We start from the raw sequence: 20,779 nt of genomic DNA, 5'->3' as shown, positions 1-20,779 counted from the left end.
TGAGTTGATCCAGAGGTTTAGGAGGAGATCCTGGACAATGCTGATAAGCTAGAATGTTATGACCAGCTACCTAATAGCCTGTATGTCCACCTTTGGCACAGTTAACAGCGGCAACGCATTATGGCAAAGAAGCAGTGAGGCCTTGGTAAGCCACTGGAGGGAGTTGCACCACATCTGCACACACAAGTCACCTATTTCCTGTAAAATCTAGCGAGAGGAGCAATGAGCTCTGACATCAAATTCAATAACAGCCCAGATGTGCTCGATCAGGTTCAGATCTAGCGAGCTATGGGGTCAGCACGTCAACTGGAACTCGCCACTGTGTTCCTCAAACCACTCAATCACACTCCTGGCCTTTTGATGTGCTGCATTGCCCTGTTAAAAAATGCCACTTCCATTGAGAAACATGATTGTCATGAAGGTGTGTAGGTGGTCTACAACCAGTGAGCAATACTCCTGGGCCATCATGTAGCCAGTGTTACCCAAAGCATAATGGAGCCGCCACCAGCTTGTCTCCGTCCTGCAGTATAGGTGTCAGGGACCTGGCAGATTTGCGCCCTCCCATCAGCATGATGAAGAAGTTATCGGGATGCATCAGACCATAAAATGCCCTGCCATTTTCCCAGTGTTCAGTGCTGGTGATCGTGCAGCCATGTCAGTTGTAGTTGCCGATGTTGTGGTGTTAGCATTGGCATATGTGTGGGTCTTTGGCTGTAGGGAGCGCATTGTTAGGAGTGTTTGATGCACTCTGTGTTCATACGCACTTGTACACATACCAGCATTAAAGTCTGATGTTAGTTCTGCCACAATTTGCCGCCTGTCCTGTTTTACCAGTCTGCCCAGCCTACAGTTTCTGAAATCTTTAATGAGGGGTGACCGTCCAACCCCTTGATGTCTGCACATTGTTTCACCTTGGTTTTGCAATATGTTGAAGAGACTCGCCACAGTTTCGGAAATAATCCTGTTGAGTCTCCAGGCCATCACAACCTGCCCTCGGTCAAACTCAAATAGATTGTGCTGTAACATTTCCTAGACCGATGTACTACCTTGTAACATCCCCTCTGTGGAATGACAAACCCTAACCTATAACGTGCTGTACCTCTTGGACTGTCTGATACAGTAAGCGGTAGATTTACAGGGGTGCGTAGCAGGTCCTCTTTGTGACTTACCTGCATGGTGGCTGCGTAGTCAGCCTCTGCACTTGCTCGACCTGTAACCTTACCTGCCCTTACCTTCAGTTCAGCAGCTCGTATGTTATTTGGCACCCTGTGGATTCTTGCCTTCGTAAATACATAGAACTAAGGGTTTGGAGAGTAATTCTGCTACTACTAAACAATGCAACTCACCACTGATAAAAGCAGTTATATTAGTACCAAAATCCTCTGACACAATTTATTACAAACAAGTTGCAAAATCGTAGGTATACCTTTAATCTGCCTTTTCGATGATTAAGCTTAATACTACTGATTCTCATTTCTCCTTCCAACACACCAGTTTCCATCCCACTTAATACTATTGTCACTTAAATACTAGACACCAATAACTTTCTTAATAGATCCTACACAGACAGTAACTTTGCACTATGACTACATTTCACCACTCCAGTTTCTACTTACTGTCTTTGGTTGCCTATCACAAGAACTGTGAACTTACAAACCTACTGATTTGAGGCTTTGGCGTCATTCACACCACCTCTTACTCTTCTTTTTCTGTTTGCTTATATTTGTTACTTTATCTTACATAATACCCCTTTATTCACAATCTTCACACTGGCATATTACTTTTGTATGTCTACCAGAATCGCACTTTCCACTACTCTCTTGTGGTCTTAAATTTTTGAATCACTTTAATATACCTAATATATGTACAAGACTATTCTAACATATATCTGGTGCTAATGGCTGCTGAGTCCATTCCACACATCTTACAGGACTCTCCTTTCACATCCTACAACTATGTCATAGCGTCTTGCTTCCTTAACTACTACTACAGAAAACTTAAATGTGATGCTTCTTTAATAGTTAGTGCCTTCTATGGGCTTCGATCATTATTCCTCATTTTTGCTCTCTACGTTCAGATCATCTCATTCCAGCAGTGCCTTGCATATAGTACTAGACTCCATCTTCCTTCATCCTAAAAATTAAACCTTTTCTTTAACTTTAAATACCCCTTTACTGCGCGTAATTCTGTTACTTTGCATTTCCACATCTACTTCTCTCAACTAGGAGTATTGTTCTCCCTCCTTTTACACCCCTGTGAAGAATTTTGATAGATAAATGATTAGTAGAAGAGACTGAAGCACAGAAAGGAAGAATTGCTTCAGCCTGCTGAGGTGTGCACAGTCGCAAACTGTGAAGTCTCGCCAAGACTGAGAGACTCCCTCTGCTTAATTATCACTCTCTCGACTCATGTACCTCTTCAATTCTATTACATTCCTCAGTTCAAAAACTCAATTGGAACCAGGATAGACAAGTCGATAGGCATTAATATGTGGTGAACTCTCCACTAAAAATGGGCCATGATACCCTATCAGAAATTTCTTTATCTCTGGGGACACTTTTTTCGATCGCTCTTTGGTCTTAACTAGTACCAAATCCCCTTGTTTAAACGCAGTTGCCTGAGCCCTAGCACCATGTCTTTTCTTTCTTTCAGCTGCCTGTCAACGCATTCTATCTCTGGCCAACTTTTCTATTTCACCTTTAGTTAGTACTCTGCTCACCGGAAAAACTACTTCACCCCCAGTAACATTTGTTGGTTAATGCCCAAACATTAGTTCACAGGGCACAAAACCTGTTGCTTCATGCCATACATTATTGATTATATCTTCCAAATTTACAATAAAGTTTACCTAAGTTTTGTTTCTTCTGTGACAATAAGTACTACGGAACCTGTTCAACTCCTTCATGACCCCCTCACTGGGATTCCCTTGAAGGAAATATGGTGAAATTCTGACATTTCTCAGTCCATATCGCTTCAGCATTTCTGTAAACTTGTGGGTTGTAAACTGAGGACCATTGTCTGACGATAAAGCATCTGGCTTCCCCACCTGCACCAAATAATCTTTTTCCAGTTTTTCAGTCAATATCCTGGCATTCGCCCTCCAGATTGGGTAAAACTTTACATGTTTCACAAACACATCTAACACTACAAAAATGTAGGTACAACCACCCCTGGATACTGGGAGAGGTCCAAGCAAGTCCACGGGAATCAGTTTTCAAGGTCCTTCTACTTGCACATTCTGTTGCAAACTTTGAATGGGAACCTTAACTGCTCTCACCTTTTGACATTGATCACAAACTTAGACTCATCTCTGCACCCTTCACCACATTCTCAAATATTACCACTTCCTGTAACTTTGCAATGCGCTTTCGTGCCCCATCATGTCCGTAACTTTCGTGCACTAGGTCTGTTAAGTCATCTACATATTGCTGCGGAAAACAGAGTTTCTACTCCTCCTGATCCTCTCTACTCCTTTTAAACAACACCCCCTGATGAGTTTTATAAAATATTTTCACTTTGCGATGTTGCTTTGATTCTAAAATTTGCTTAACATATCTTAAATGTTCGTCCTTATTTTGTTGTCGTCTTATACCCGTACATACCTAATTACACCCTCATGCTTCAATCCTCTCATCATCAACACCCTCAAACCATCCAAGTGTCCCTTTTTCTCGAGCTCTGTTACCCTTACTGGCATTCTGGATAATGCATCTGCAATAATGTTACCCTGTCCTTTAATGTATCTAATATCCATATCAAACTGCTGTAGATATATGGCCCAACATCCCAGTCTAGTATTACGCAAACGACACCTCTTCATAAAACTTAATGACCGATGGACAGTTAGCACTATTGTGTGATGACCCAACAAATAACCCTCAAACTTCTGAAACCTGTACAATATAACCAGGGCCTCCTGTTCTGCAACACAGTAGTTCCTTTCGGCTGCCGTAAGCATTCTTCTACCAAATGTGATGGTTTGTTGGCAGGGTTCTCTCTCCTTTTCTCCCTCCTGAAATATTTCTACCCCAGTGCCATATTCACAAGCATCAGAAGACATGTAAAAGGTCTACTGAAATCTGGATGATACAGAATTTTGCTGCTTAATAGTTGCTTCTTCAGTTCCTGAAAAGCCACCTCTTCTGACCACTTCCAGGGCACATTCTTTTTCAATAACTGATTCAATGCTGGGTTATTAAATGCTTGTGATGACACAAAATGCCAATAGAACCCAAACAGTTCATACATAGCCCTCAAATCTTTCTTATTCTTTGGCTGAGGAAACTCTTCAATGGCCCTAAGTTTTCCGCTCTCTGGTTGTGTTCCTGTTAGATTAATGATATTCCCCTGAAATTTAATCTTTTCCTTCAGCCAGTCTGCCTTAATAAACTTAAGTTTCATACCCCTTTTCTGCATGGCCACCAGTACTTTTTCCAATAATGCCCAATGCTGCTCCCACGTTCCTGTGGCTAACTGCACTGGCATCACACTACTTCCTGTCAAATAGCCTTTGACGACTTTCCAGTAAATTTGAAATTTTCCCGCTGAATAAACTGTTCAAAGAGATTTCGGGCTTGCAGCTGGTCATTGTAAACTTCATTGCATGATATTTTGGCTGAACAACTGCCAGCCATCTTCAGGTGAGCCGAACGAGGACTGACGAAGACGTTCTCTGCTCCATCTTATACAGTGCACTGATGGTACTGCCGCACATGCGTTAAAGTCGCGGAGACAGAAGGACCAGACCGCCCAGTGACAGCACTCTCGCTGGTGGAACTGCAAAACTCAGTTGCCGTCAGTATTGTCACTGGCTGCAGCTATCGAAGTCTTCTGGTTTTTGATGCCAGAAGACTTTGATAGCTGTGGCCAGCGCCGACAGTGTCTTCGCCAGTCCTTCGTTCGGCTCACCTTAAGATGGCTGGCAGTTGTCCAGCCAAAATATTATGCCATGAAGTTTACGACGACCGGCTGCAAGCTCGAAATCTCTTTGAATAACTTTCCAGTAGTACCAAATATTTTCACCACACTGTCATATCTTCTTTTGCTGGCAAACTCGCAAAGTAATCTTCCGATATTCCGATCTGCTGTCCACTTATACCTGACTTATCACTCCTCCAACCTGCACCTTGACAATAGGCTCACTATCTGCGACCATGGGAATGTAGGAATGGCTTCCTCCTCTGCTAACAAATCAGCAGTTATCTCTCATTGGCCAAATTCTGGAACAACTCTAACATTTACAGATTGAAATTCACCTACCTGCCAATCCAAAGAACCTTCAAGCAACCTGTCGTGAAGCGACAGCTCACACATACACCCAACTTCTTCCCATTCAGTGTGAGATTTGAGAGGTCAACTTCTCCATCGTTTAACCTTAAGGGTTGTCCATGTTGCTTATCTCCATCAAACATGAGCTCAAAAACAACGTCGCTCTCTCACTCTTTGCTGCTGGCACCTTCCTCTAATGGTTCCACTGTTTCAACATTAAAATTCCTAGCCATACTGCTAGATTCCACATTTACTCTTGGATGTCATAGTTCGCACACACTTTGACTAAATGAGATCTTACTATTTTTATTGCACTCAGGTCTGGGTGCTATTCCATAAGTTTGCCCGCCTCCTGCATTTTACATGGCATTTTCATTATCTAAGGCGCGCTTATGGCGCTGCCACTTCCCTGTCAGGTGTTCATATTCCTTGTGTGTTGGACCCCTAATACCGTTCTTCCCTGCTCTCTCATTCTATATGTGCTGCGCGCACATCCGCTGTCACCTGTGTCCCGCCAGCACCAGCTGACTCTGTCCCCTCCAGTGCACCTTACCGAACATCAAGGCCATCTCTTATGGTCTCCTTGCGCTTTCCTTTCACTTTCTCCCCCTGCCGTCTCAAACGTGAACACCTGTTTCCATATGCGCCCTTCATGTGAGCTGCCTGCAGTCAGCCCATCACTAAGACACTATTTAGTTTAAACTCTCTCCTCTCCCTTACCTATGCCTGTCTCTCTCATTCTGGGCACAAACACCTCTCCTAACAAATCTTACCTGCTGTAAATCTTCTCTCATCAAAGGGCGCTGTGGCTGATTACCGTCGCACAAATGAAAACGCTTGAGTCCATCTAAGAAACTCGCATATTTTTCATAGCTGTCCCGTGGTGCTGCTACCAGTTCCTTCCTAACATAAAAAGGCAACATTCATTCTATCCCAGTGGCAAAAAAACTTGACTGCCATACCTCCATCTACATAGCTTTATGCGGCGCCACCACCAATCACAAAACTGTTTCATAGTGCCACACACTGCTTGGTACTTCCTACCTCCCCAAAAATTGACTAACAATTATTGCTGAGTTTCTCCAGACCAATATTCTTATAAAAACTTTTTCTTAAAATCTGTGAAATCTTTGCAGTCCATAGCCACCTCATTAGCCCACTGAAAGGCATCACCCCTTAAGTGCCCCACTACTTACGAAATTTGCTCGCATTCTGTCCAGTACTCTGATATTACCCCATCATTCCTTAAGGAATGCTTGAGGATTAAGGGTTCCCTGTGGCTCAAAGGTATTAAATTTACAACACTGAATAAACGTTGCTGCTGCTGCTGAATTCCTCGACGAACCCTGGCCTGCCCTTATGGCCAGTTTAGCAATTGCTTACTCATTTTACAATATTCTAGCGTCCATCTGCTGATTATAGACCTCTAGATGTTTTTCAAACGAGTCACACATTGCTCGACTAGTGGCCAACGCCTGAATCATGTCGTTAACATGCAACTTAAAACTTGTATTTTGTTCATATCTTATCTTACCAGTTATATTACCTACTTCAGTATTTATTCTACTTTCAAAATCCCTCTGTTTAACTTCCAACTCAGTTGCAAAGTTGTGATATGCAGAAGCATGCTCATCCAATGCTTTGGTTACTGTATCTAAACCCTCGTTGTCCCCTTTAGCACATTCCTTCTACACTTGGTCCAGCTCAGTATCCACTTTATATACTACTTGTAGTTTAATGTCTACTTGCTGCACCAATTGCAACTTACACTGAGTGAATTTCTCAGCGATGTCTTTCATCACCACCTCATGCAAATTCGGCACTTCCAATGCAGTACTGGAGCTTACTTGTTCATTGCCTTGCTTAATATCTTTACTGATTTCTTCTCAAAATTGCGTTAAGGTTGCAAGAAGTGACAGCAAGAAAACATTTTCCTCGTCCCTTGGTACTGCCGAAATCGTCTGGTCTTCTACTGATTCTGATCTGCCTTGAGTCGCCTCAACCCCTTCAAAGATTGAATCACTCAGGTTTAGTGGCACCTCTTTTATCTATTCAGTCTCTACTTTGCCATCAACTGCCAATAAAATTCTTGTTGAAAGCAGATCTGGGCTAAACGCATCAGCACTGTCTAAATTCCTCGTTATACTACTCATTTAATCAGCCTCCTCAGTATCATCCTTGTCTTTCCCTGCTATGCTACTTTTTTCCTGCTCAGCCATTCTATTTTCCGAAGTTAAAATGCTGTTCAACAGTTGGTATAGAATTCGGTTTCTTAGCTTTCGATGACTTCTCCAACGTACTGCCTCTTTGCTGCGCGCCCCGCATTGTTCTGCTAGCGCCGTCCTCTTTGTGTGGTGCTTCTGCTCCAGCTCACTCCTCGCACTGTCTGCTGTCCACTGGTGGTCTGCTTCAACTGTGCACTGACACCATTCCTCTCTGTGTGGCCGTTTGTCGCGCTCAGCAAAGCTTGCCCAACTGCAGTGCTCGCTTACGCCACGCTCGCTAAGGCCACTACGCAGCCCTTTTCAACCGGTACTGTCTCCATGTACTAAGCACGCAAACCTAATCACTGTGCCACTCTACTGCTGCAATTAGTTACAGTGCACTATCCTACTATAATGCTTATCCTTTTGCATAAATTACTTCGTACTACTTGGGGATACGTCTCTGTTTACTCGTTTCATGGCCGATCGCACCATTTTGTAACATTCCCTAGGCCGATGTACTACCTTGTAACATCACCTCTGCGGAATGACAAACCCTGACCTATAATGTACTGGACCCCTTGGACTGCCTGTGCGGTAAGCGGTAGATTTACAGGGGTGCATGACAGGTCCTGACTTACCTGCAAGTTGGCAGCATAGTCAGCCTCCGCACTTGCTCAACCTGTAACCTAACCCACCCTTACCTGCAGTTCAGCTGCTCATATGTCATTCGACACCCTGTGGATTCTGGACTTTGTAAATACTTAGAACTAAGGGTTTGTAGAGGAATTCTGGTGCTACTAAATTATGCAACGCACCTCTGATAGAAGCAGTTATATTAGTACCAAAATCCTCTGACACAATTTATTACAAACAAGTCGCAAAATCGTAGTTTGCACGCCAAAATCCAGCCAGATAGTGGTCAGACGGATATGCCCCTCCAAGGGGGTTTGAGGTCACTGTCAGATACCGATTGCATTTTGTTTTCATCTCAATCAGGCTAATCCCAATTGTGATTGTCTTAATATAAAGCACTCAGCTGCCATTCCAGGTCTTTTAGTGCACAAGGCCAGGAATTTGTATTACTGGATGCCACGGAACTCAGTATTTACTTACACTTGATACCCCACATACAAATAAGCATGATCATAACCAGTTGGCCATAATCATCATAATCAGAAAACAAAAACAGGAGCGAGCTCAGCATCTGACTTACCGTGTTCAATGACTGTCGTGTTGTTGCATTCACTAAGCTTTGCACAGTTAACTATTGGCGTCTATACTTCAGTAATTGTCACATATTAAGATAAACGTTCCTTCACAATCAGCATAACGTCACCTACTACATGAACATTACTTTGTCACGGTCTTAAGCAGATTAAGCCACAAAGCAAAGCTTGGTTGGTAATCTTGCAGATGCGCAACTGCCTTCCATCTGTATTGCTCCCTGGTCTAACCACTAGCCCTCCACAATGGCGAGCTGTGCGCTCCTTCTCCCCCCACTAAACTGCTTGTGATATCAGCCACCATCTCTGCCCTTAAAACAGACACATTTTATTTTATACTTTCCCTGTTGCTTTCTGTGCAAATACACTTTTGATTTTCATTCTTCTGCAAATTTTACTCTGACCCTCTATTCTAGTTTAAAAGTTTACCAACGAACTACTTTTTTACCCTTCAGCAGCCTCTGGTCGGACCAGTCCACCTTCTACATCCCCAAGGGGTGCCTGCCTGTGGATGCTGTGTCATTTTTCTAAGCTATCCATGGCTGTGCTGTGTCCTTCTGCCTTCACGTACTTGCAAGTCACCGTGCTGGCCTACTGTAACCCTTCGACATGTTACCTCCGGCATGGCCATTCATGCACAGCACATTGCCACTTTTCAGTGTGCCTTCCCCATTCTATACATGGATAACAGACTCAGTGATATTAAGTGCACCGTGTGTGTGTCTGACTAGCAGTCATTCCTCACCAGGTGAGGCTCTTATTGCCTGGCCAGATGTATATCAATAGTAGGTCAGTGGTCATAATGTTCTGCTGATCATTATATGTGCTGCTTTATGTATGCAGTATATATAGATAGATTTTAGGTATTTGGAGGGTACATAAGCACATAATTACAGATTGGTGAAGAAAATCGAAATGTGAACTACTTTAATTGTTCAAAATGAGGAGACAGAATGGTTTTCAGTAGACAACAAATTTGTATTACCATATTAGCCAGATTGTCACTTGAAAGAGATAATGTAAGCTTATTGTATTGCATTTTCTAAGTATGATGCAAGTTCTATATATAGCAGGAAAGATAGTGTAACTGATTTCTGCTATCTCACTTTTAAATCATTTGCCTGGCATGTCACAACTCTTGTGTCAGTTTCCTACATTTTTTAGTGAGTACAGTCCTCTGTTGTTGCCACAGTGACAACATTATTTGTGAACCATGTCAGTTTTCTTCAAATCACTATCACTTCAAAGTGAGATTTTAACCTTGTAAAATCAAAAGTATTTCTGGAGGTTGTCAGCATGCTAACATTTACATTTGTCACACATTTAGTAGATATTAAATTATTTAGGTTGTTATTACATAGAAAGACGTCAGATATGGATTTAACTCCCCATTGATGACAAATCCAATGCTTTAAACACAGTGCAACATTGCTTGGCCAGTCTCTTAGAGACTGCCACCACTTTTATGTATTTATTGTCTCCAAAGACATGTAGTGCTCAGATGTACTGACTGTCCTCTTTGACGCTGTGGGCTAGTACCAACTATACTGACACTTTAGACAGAGCCTTGTTGAATCTGAAAAGTGAAGCAGAAACAAATGGCTTGAGTCACTATCAATATTGAAATGCTCAGTCTTATGCAGGACTTTGCCAGATATTTAACTGAGTATACTCTTGATCAGTTGTTCCAAAACTTCCTGGGACCATTAACCTGACCCATCCCCCACCATATCATTAGTGTCTAATTAAACTTTAGAATGAAAACAATTTTCCTTAACACTTTGTTAAATGATATTTAGATTTTATAGGTGTTTTATTATAGTACAGTCTAATGAGTCAATGAGAGAGTTGCTTAATTCTAATAGCATTTTTTATAGTATGATGACAGAATTTTCAGTGCATCACCATTGTCCTCCTACCTACAACTACTTCACAGAAGAAATAACTATCCACACTGAGGATAGACACTTGTTGCAAAACATGGTTCCATTTCTCCCCCTACATCCTGTACCATATTTGAAACCAATGACATTAGAACGTGTTCACAGTACTTAGGCCTTCAGCTGTTGGGCTGTAATCTTACTCGTCTGGCTGTAAATCCCAAATACAATTATGATAAATTTGCTCAAACATCATCTTGGTTTTGAAGCAATTATAACTTTACTAGTCGTTGAAACTACACTCATGCTCATAAATTAAGGATCATTACAGAATGTGGTGCCACACAACATGGCACTACACAAAACTGGTGCTCATTGCATAAGCACTTAGGGAACACACACGACACAGATCTGTAAGGCCACGGTAATGGTGATAAGTTGAGAAAACCATCCCGAAACACATGTACTACAAAACGCCACTGTTTCCTATGTGTACCCCGACATCAATATGGGACATGATCACCATGCACATGTACACAGGCCGCATAATGGGTTGGCATACTCTGGATCAGGTGGTCAAGCAGCTGCTGGGGTATAGCCTCCCATTCTTGCACCAGTGCCTGCCAGAGTTCCAGAAGTGTCATATAGGTTTGATGATGTGCAGCTATACGTCACCCGAAAGAATCCCAGACATGCTCGATGGGGTTTAGGTCTTGAGAACAAGCAGGCCACTCCATTCGCCTGATATCTTCTGTTTCAAGGTACTCCTCCACGATGGCAGCTCGGTGGAGCTGTGCATTATCATCCATCAGGAGGAAAGTGGGATCCACTGCACCCCTGAAAAGGTGGACATACTGGTGCAAAATGACGTCCAGATACACCTGACTTGTTACAGTTCCTCAGTCAAAGACATGCAGGGGTGTACATGCTCCAGTCATAATACCACTCCATACCATCAAACCAAGACCTCCATACAGGTCCCTTTCAAGGATATTAGGGGTTGGTATCTGGTTCCTGGTTCGTGCCAGATGAAAACCCAGTGAGAATCACTCTTCAGACTATACGTGGACTCGTCCGTGAACATAATCTGGGACCACTGTTCCAATGACCATGTACTGGGTTGTCGACACCAGGCTTTACGGGCTCTCCTGTGACCAGGAGTCAGTGGAATGCACCTTGCAGGTCTCCGGGCGATTAAACCATGTCTGTTCAGTCGTCTGTAGACTGTGTATCTGGAGACAACTGTTCCAATGGCTGCGGTTAGGTCCCGAGCAAGGTTACCTGCAGTATTACATGGCCGTCTGTGGGTACTGATGGTGAAATATCAGTCTTCTTGTGGTGTTGTACACTGTGGATGTCCTGTACTGTAGTGCCTGGACATGTTTCCTGTCTGCTGGACTCATTGCCATCATCTTGAGATCACACTATGTGACACACGGAGTGCCCGTGCTACAACCTGCTGTGTTTGACCAGCTTCCAGTCACCCTAGTATTCTACCCCTCAGAACGTCATCAATATGTGTTCTTTGAGCCATTTTCAACACACAGTAACCATTAGCTCGTATGAAAACATCTGCACACTTACTCGCTGTACCGTACTCTGACATGCACCAACATACCTCTGAGTATGTGGACTGCTGCCAGTGCCACCATGCGATAACCGCAGGTCAAATGCACTGCATGGTCATACCCCAAGGTGATTTAAACCCGCAAACCGCCCACCAGAGCGTTGTTTCGCCATGTATCAACATTATCCTTAATTTATGAGCATGAGTGTAGATAATACTGTGAGACTCTTTGAGTGTCGCAAATGCAAGAATGGACGAAACTGCTCTGTTCGCCATAACTAGAATGAAGTGAGACAGTGACAAGTTTTAGTAGAAAAGGACCATACTCAAAACATAAAACTTCTATAGTCCTAAGCATGAATAGAACACAGAAAATATAATAGAAACGCAGTGCCCCTGATGGCTGGCATGAAAACTGTTTCAGACAGTGCGAAGTTTAGAAACACACTCATCACAAAACATGCACAGTATATTGTCAAGTGATCTTTCACAGAACCCAAATCAATTCTGCTCATATATAAAGGCTATTATTGGCACCAACTTTAGTGTCCAGTCCCTAGTGAATGAGACAGGAACTGGGGTAGAAAAGCCATAGCTGAAATGCTTAGCTCCATTTTAAAATGCTCCTTTACAAAAGAAAACCCAGGAGAATTTGCCACAGTTGAATCCTTGTACCACTGAAAAGATGAGTGAAGTAGGTATAAGTGTCAGTGATGTTGAGAAACATCCGAAATTGTTAAAACTGAACAAAGCTCCACAGCCCGACGGAATCCCTGGTAGGTTCTGTACTGAATTTGTGGCTGAGTTAGCCCCCCTTCCATCTATAATCTATCATAGATCCTTTGAACATAATACTGTGCTCAGTTCTTGGAAAAAGGCACAGGTCATGCCCGTCTACAAGAATGATAGTAGAAGTGAGCCACAGGACTTCCATCCAATATCCTTGACATCGATTTGTAGTAGAATCTTAGATCATATTCTAATCTCAAACATAATGAGGTGTCTTGAACAGAATGACCTTCTCAATGCCAACCACCGTGGATTCCGAAAACATCAATCATGAGCAACCCAACTTGCACTTTTCTCTCTTGACATATTGAAGCTTTGGATTAAGGCAACCAGGTAGCTATTATTTCTTGATTTCTGAAAAGCATCTGCTCGGTACTGCACCTTATTGTCAAAACTACAATCACATGAGGTATCAAGTGAAATTTGTGACTGGATTAGGGACTTTTTGGTAGGGAGGACACAGCATGTTATCTTTGACGAAGAGTCATAGTAGGATGTAGAAGTAACTTCGAGCATGCCCCCTGGAAGTGTATTGGGACTCTTGCTGCTCATATTGTATATTAATGACCTTGCAGACAATTTTAATAGTAACATCAGGCTTTTTACAAATGATGCCGTTATCTGTAATGAAGTACTATCTGAAGGAAGGTGCATAAATATCCAGTCAGATCTTGATAAGATTTGAACATAGTGCAGAGATTGGCAACGTGCTCTAAATGTTCAGACATGTAAAATTCTGTACTTGACAAAATGAAAAACATAGTGTCCTATGACTATAATAACAGTCAGTCATTATTGGAACTGCCCAACTCATACAAATAATTGGGTGTACCATTTTGTAGGGATACGAATGGAATGATCGCATAGGTTCAGTCGTGGGTAAAGCAGGTGGTAGACTTGGATTAAAAGTTTCAAGAACCAGCTTTAAATGATTACTCTAGGAACATACTACAACCCCTTATGAATCGCTCACATAGGTATCATGAGGTTAAGGTTAGAATAATTAGTGTACACACAGAGGCATTCAAACTGTCATTTTCCACTGCTCCATATGAAAATGGAAGAGGAAGAAACCCTAATAACTGGTGCAATGGGGCATACCCTCTATCATTCACCTTACAATGGTTTGTAGAGAATAGACATAGATGCACACCACACTGCGCAAACATCACTGACAGGTGTGGTCAATACAACAGTTTCCTCAGCGGAAGCTCCTTCCAGGTAATGTGCTGGGGAAATAGATGCATCAACCAGACCTCATGGTGTGTTGGTCCCCTGGTGATAATGTCATGGCTGGTGCTGTGCGAGGCTGTAACAGGATTCTCAGGGGGAGGGGGGGGGAAGGGGGGGGGCGGTGCCAGTTCTGTCACATCACATGGTGGCCATGTGATTGCTCATTGTTTTATGACGACGTATGCCGCAGAACATCATGAACTTGAGGAGTAGATGCAACTCGTATTGTTGTGATGTAGGCTGAGCAACTCAATCGTGACACCAAGTTGAGCGCAAAGCAGTTGTCCACAGCTGATGCCTCTGACCATCATGTGAAATGGTCGATCATGGTTAGCGGGTAATATTGATCAAAGTCGCCAATTGATGCAATGTACGTGATAACCGACCTTGCTGTGCTGGCACTGGATGCAGCATAGTGTCTACTCGCGGCAGTCTTCCCTAATTGTCAACCACATGAAATGATCCAAGACTAGGCATATTGTATGCTGTGCAATCAATGGTGGAAACACGTTTCAGCAGACCATCAATGTGTTGCTTCCAGTTTAACCTCTCATCAATGGACACACCTAAAAATTTTGAAAATTCTACCTTAGCTACAGACTTCTTTTCAAAGTCTATATTTATTACTGGAGTTGTGCCATTTATGGTACGGAACTGTATATACTGTGTTTTATCAAAATTTAAAGAGAGTTCGTTTGCTGAGAACCACTTAATAATTTTGTGAAAAACATCATTTACAATTACATCCCTTAGTTCTTGGTTTTTGGGTGTTATTACTATACTTGTATCATCAGCAAAAAGAACTAACTTTGCATCTTCATCAATGTGGAATGGTAAGTCATTAATGTATATCAAGAACAGTAAAGGACCTAAGACCGAACCCTGTGGGACCCCGTACTTGATAGCCCCCCCAGTTTGAGGAATCAGCTGTTGTTTTAACATGTGTGTTAATACAACATGTGTGTTAATACTAGTATTTGAAAAACAAAAATGTAAATTTTGGTAACTTTTCGAATAAGCATTACAGTCTTATGAAATAGTGATAATACTGATGATTTATTAAAAATGAACCCTGTGGGACCCCGTACTTGATAGCCCCCCCAGTTTGAGGAATCAGCTGTTGTTTTAACATGTGTGTTAATACAGCATGTGTGTTAATACTAGTATTTGAAAAACAAAAATGTAAATTTTGGTAACTTTTCGAATAAGCATTACAGTCTTATGAAATAGTGATAATACTGATGATTTATTAAAAATAATTTAGCTCCATGACTGAAACGCAGTTGAACCTTTTGTTTTTAGCCCTCAGTTGTAATTACCCACAACTTGGGAACCACTGCTCAAGGACCTCCAGCTCTATAATTTTGAACTTACTTTTCTACATTTGCATAATTTTTTCAGGTATTTCGTCCGGATCATGAGCTACGATATCTCCTTGATCAATTACATGAAGGTCCAACAAATTTAGCTAAATGCATAAATTGTGCAAATAATACAACAGGTGACCGATGTGATGAATGCATATACGGTTATTTCAGAGGATCTACAGATGCTTCTGTAGCTTGTCGGCAGTAAGTAAAGCAGCAATTCATTGTTTTTTATATGTCTATTTTGAATATTATTTATATTGATCCAATGTATTACAGATGTGAGTGCCATGGTCATGGAGATACATGTAATCCAGTAACAGGAGAAAAATGCAATTGCCAAGATAATACTGAGAGTGATGTGTCAAACTGCATTAGCAACATTGGTAGTCTTGGTAAAACTAGCCCAAGTCAACAAGGCCAACCACCTCCATGTTGGACACAACAGTGCACAAAATGTAAGGAGTCATATATGGGAACACCTAAAGACGGTCACCAGTGCTATAAGCACATGCTTGCAGACTCACAGTTCTGCTTTGATGCCAAACAAGTTGGTATGTTGTGTTTATGAATATATTTATAAATTTTAATATTTTGCTTTGTGAAGTCACAATAGTGCCTAGTGGAACTAAATTTGATTTCAATAAACGTAAGTTTTTCTTTCAAATATTTTAATTAAATGTGTTAATTTCTTTTTTCCGAATGTGTTACTAAATCACAGTAACAGCACTGATTTAAGTACGTTAATTTGTTGGACGAGAAAAACAGCTAATAAAATACCCTGTACTAGACTGTACTCCAACTCAAAATCTCTGTTTCTCTTTTGTGAAACTGATTTAGGTTATGTGTGATTATCTAAAAACAGTACATGTAATAACCAGGCATTTTCAAGGACAGTACTAGAAACAAAAATGATTTAGACAGCCTTTATCTGAATGTTACTTTGGTTGTATAAGTAATGAAGCTGTGACTATAAAAATATCTGACAGACGAGAAGAATGCGGTGGCATGCAGGTTAAAGTTCTCACTTCTGGTTAACTCTGTTTGTAATGTAACTAATCTTGGTAGGAGAAATAGTAATGAAAATTGGGATGGAATTAGGTAAGTAGTTAATTAATTGAAACAAGTTTGTTAATTTTGAGTGAATGACTTATTTCAAATCATAGTAGTTATCGAAACTCTTTGTGGATGTTTCTGTGGTGCTGCATTGTGTAATGTGCTTCAGGTGCTGTGTACTTTAGATGCACCTTCTTTTGTTGTTCTGGTCTTTGCGTAAGGGGAGGGGGTGGGGGGGGGGGAGAGAGAGAGAGAGAGAGAGAGAGAGAGAGAGAGAGAGAGAGAGACAGTAGTATTTATTTAAACTATTTATATTTACATATTAACGCATTTACATTGCATTATATGCATATTACATTATCATTATCTTATTGCTTGTCTGTCTGTTGTTGCACATTTCTAACCACAGAGAAGCACAAAGAATCTCATTTCATTTGTTATAGCACATGTTTGGCCAAAACAACGTTCATTGAATGTATAGAAAACTAAAACTGAGATCTGCTGAAGAAATTTTTGTTCTGTACACTGACATGCCATATGTTGGTTTTAAAGCTAAAGACAAAGTGTGGTGGCAGTCCATCAGTAGCACTGTCATCTTAAGTCATTGACAACTGAGTGATAATAGCACAACACTGTGGATTTATAATTCATATACATTCATGAAAAAAACTTGTAGCACAATACTTCAGAGTTTATTTTTGCTTGGCTCCATGATTCTGATAAGGACCATGTGGACACTCAGCTGTAAGCCATAGACATTTCTTGATGTCTCTTAAATTTTTCAGCCTCTAACTTTTTGAGATCACTGGGTAAGAAGTTATGGTAACTGGCTCCTTTGATAACTATTTTAATTGTTTGGAACATACACATTCGATATATGGCCATAACCCTTAAGCGGAATCGTGGGTCATTTTGGACCCACTGACCGTCTAACAATGGAAACGCGTGGAGTTTCAGTTTCACACACCCGTGTAATCTCAGTACATTGTGAGGTGCACCAGGGACCGCGAGCTCGCTGCTTGAAATTTACTGAAAGTGGAGGTAAGTGCCATCCCCGGGTCCAATTTGATCCGCGGTTCCAGATATGGGTTTTTCTTAGTCAGTGTGTACTGACTTATTTTGTGGTGTTTCAGGCACTTTATTGCCACAATGCAGTGAGGCCCCACTGAAAAAGAAATCTGTGAACTATTATTAGATGAAAATTATTCAGACACAGAATCTTTAAGTGATTTTCGACCTTGTGATGAAGAGAACATAAGTGACGATGAAAGTACACAACTAGAAATGTCTTCTGATTTAAGTAATTCATCATCTGGTGATTCAGTAGGGAGAGATAGCCAGCTGTCAAGTAGTGCATATTGTCAAGGTAAAAATCGATTCAAGGGGGCTACTCATTCACCAGCTAGGTCCAGAGTCATAAGCTACATCATCATCATCACTCACCTGCCTGGTCTCATTGGTACAGGTTGTGAAAAATGGAACGTGTCACCAGCTGAATCAAGGCAGTTGCTGATATCAGATGAAATGATCACACATGTTTGCACTCACACTAATCAGAAAATAGCAGAATATTCAGAAAAGTATAGAACTAATGCTACTTACACTAACCATGAGTATTACAATGTCACAAATTTCCAGCCAACCAGCTGCAAATAGAATTTAAAATTCTTTAACTAGTTTTTAATGCCAACTTGGGGTGCCTTCTTCAGAAGAAACTGTTACCTTACCTAACAATATCACAGGAAGGTACATTAATAGCAGGTAGGCATTAGAACAAGCACTTAATTTTTACAAATTAAATTGCATAAAAATACTCACATGTGGTTAAAAGGAAATTTGAGCGACATCGCTCTAGTCAAAACATTAAAACCACAATTAAAGCATTTTTCATCTGAATACATAACAGGTATAGTCAAAATTTTAGAACAATATATAAATATGCCACTAAGGGCACTACAGTGGTATAGGACACAAGTGAGTATCAGCGACTGCCCAAGTGGACCATAGCAAATGATGGCGTGAAAATGATACAGCTCGCTCCATCTAGTAGCAGAATTTACAAAGGTTTAACAACATCCATATGAAATTAATATAATATAGATTGACAAATTAACAGGATGTAAATCATAAAAGCAAGGGAGAGGAAAACAGTATTTAAGGGCCTAACAGGGAAGTGGATAACCAACATTAGCTATCTTTAAGTAACGGCTTTAAGCCATTGAAAAATTTTTTATTATGGAACTGCAATTGTTCATTTAATATGAGGCCATCAATCAGAGAAAGATGTTTGAAGATCTGTAACTCTTGCAAAATGTTTAGTCTAAAACTTTTTCTTTCACAGTGCAAAATTCCAATGTTATGAATTTCCATAGGTTTGTGGCCTGTGATCAACAGGTGATCGGCAAAGGTTGACTTAAGAATGTTAGAACAATTTTTCCCTAAAAGATGCTCCTTGTATCTGGCAGAGAAAGCACGACCTGTTTGGTCTATTTAATAGGCTTTACATGTGTCACAACTGATTTTATAGATTCCTGAGTTCTGGAGGGGAGACCATTCTGATTTCTGGAGGGGAGACCATTCTGATTTTAAATTATGTATAAGGTTGCTATGCAAGCTGTTGTTAGTAGGAAAGGATACATTGCAGTTATATTTGTTCCTGAGTAATTGCAGAATCCTGTAAGATACTGTCCCTACATACGGAATGGAAAAATTTGTCAATCACTATTATATTAATTTCGTATAGATGTTGTTAAACCTATGTAAATTCTGCTACTAGATGGCGTGAGCTGTATCATGTTCATGTTCTCATTTGCTACGGCCCACTCACGCAGGCGCTGATACTCAATCGTGTCCTATACCACTGTAGTGCCCTTAGTGGCATATTTATATATTGTTTTAAAATTTTGACTATGCCTGTTATGTATTCAGGTGGAAAATGTTTTAATTGTGGTTTTAATGTTTTGAATAGAGCGATGTCGCTCAAATTTCCTTTTAACTACATGCGAGTATCTTTATGCAATTTAATTTGTAAAATTTTTTTCTAATGCCTACCTGCTATTAATGTATCTTCCTGTGATATTGTTAGGTAAGGTAACAGGTTCTTCTGGAGAAGGCAGTGCCCCTAGTTGGCGTTGAAAACTAGTTAAAGAATTTTAAATTCTATTTACAACTGGTTGGCTGGAAATTTGTGACATCGTAATTAATTACCATTGCTGATCACAGCCATATTCAAAACATGTGAGTATTATGGAAATGAAAGCATTCTTTGAGTTGTTGCTATAATCAGGTGTATTCAAATCTGTCCATGAAGATATAGAAAGTTTATGGGCAACTGATGGAACTGGATATTCAGAATAACAATGTCAGTAAAGCGATTTATGTTCCTGTTACCTGCGTGAGATTTGATGATGTGAATTCTAGGGAAGAAAGAAGAACTAACGATCACACTGCTCTCATCTCAGAAATATTTGGAAATTTCATTCAGAACTGTCAAAGAAACTATAGCTGCTCAGAATACTTGAAGTGGATGAAATGCTTTGCCCCTTTAGAGGTAAATGTTTTTTCAGGGTTTATATGAAACAGAAGCTTGCTAAATATGGCATCAAGATTATGTGCCTTTGCGATGCTAAAACACACTATTTTTTCAATGCTTTTATCTATACGGTCAAAGCAATCATTAATAAAACAAGTCAACTTTCAGTTGCAACACAGAATGTATTGCAGTGTGCAGAACCTATATTTGCAACAAACAGAAATATAACTGCCGATAACTGGTTCTCTTCTATGGAGCTGGTTGACAAACTGATTGAGAATGGTGTAACTTATGTTGAAACGATGCACAAAAATAAATGAGAAATACCACCAGAATTCTTAGCCAGTAAACAACGGATAGTAGGATCTACGTTATTTGGTTTCATGAAATATAAAACATTGACATCTCAAGACCCAAAAAAGAATAAAAACATAGTGGTGATCTCATCAATACACCATGACAATTCAGTCAATGAAAACAGTGGAAAACCTGTCATAATTGAATTTTACAACAGAACAAAAGGTGGTATTGATACATTAGATCAGAAATGAGCCAATTATTCAGTCTCTAGAAGAACTCAGTGATGGACAAGTGTAATTTTTTCAGCAATATTGAATGTTGCGAGTGTAAATGGATTCGTATTATGGAAGGCATCAA

At 40.7% G+C, this 20,779-nt stretch overlaps 1 protein-coding gene across 1 annotated transcript in view; it reads left to right on the top strand.

The window, feature by feature from the left end:
* LOC126262233 (multiple epidermal growth factor-like domains protein 8) overlaps nucleotides 1-20,779 on the top strand; it is a 338,254-nt gene that overhangs the window by 299,817 nt on the left and 17,658 nt on the right. The window contains exons 37-38 of the mRNA XM_049958701.1: nucleotides 15,569-15,738; nucleotides 15,814-16,088. Of these exons, the coding sequence (XP_049814658.1) occupies nucleotides 15,569-15,738; nucleotides 15,814-16,088 (445 nt within the window). The remainder of the gene's footprint in view (nucleotides 1-15,568; nucleotides 15,739-15,813; nucleotides 16,089-20,779) is intronic.

Source organism: Schistocerca nitens, chromosome 6 (assembly GCF_023898315.1).
Source record: "Schistocerca nitens isolate TAMUIC-IGC-003100 chromosome 6, iqSchNite1.1, whole genome shotgun sequence".
In the NCBI taxonomy this organism is placed as follows: Eukaryota; Metazoa; Arthropoda; class Insecta; order Orthoptera; family Acrididae; genus Schistocerca; species Schistocerca nitens.
The sequence above is the reverse complement of the archived record's forward strand: the minus strand, read 5'-3'. Positions and strand labels throughout refer to the sequence as shown.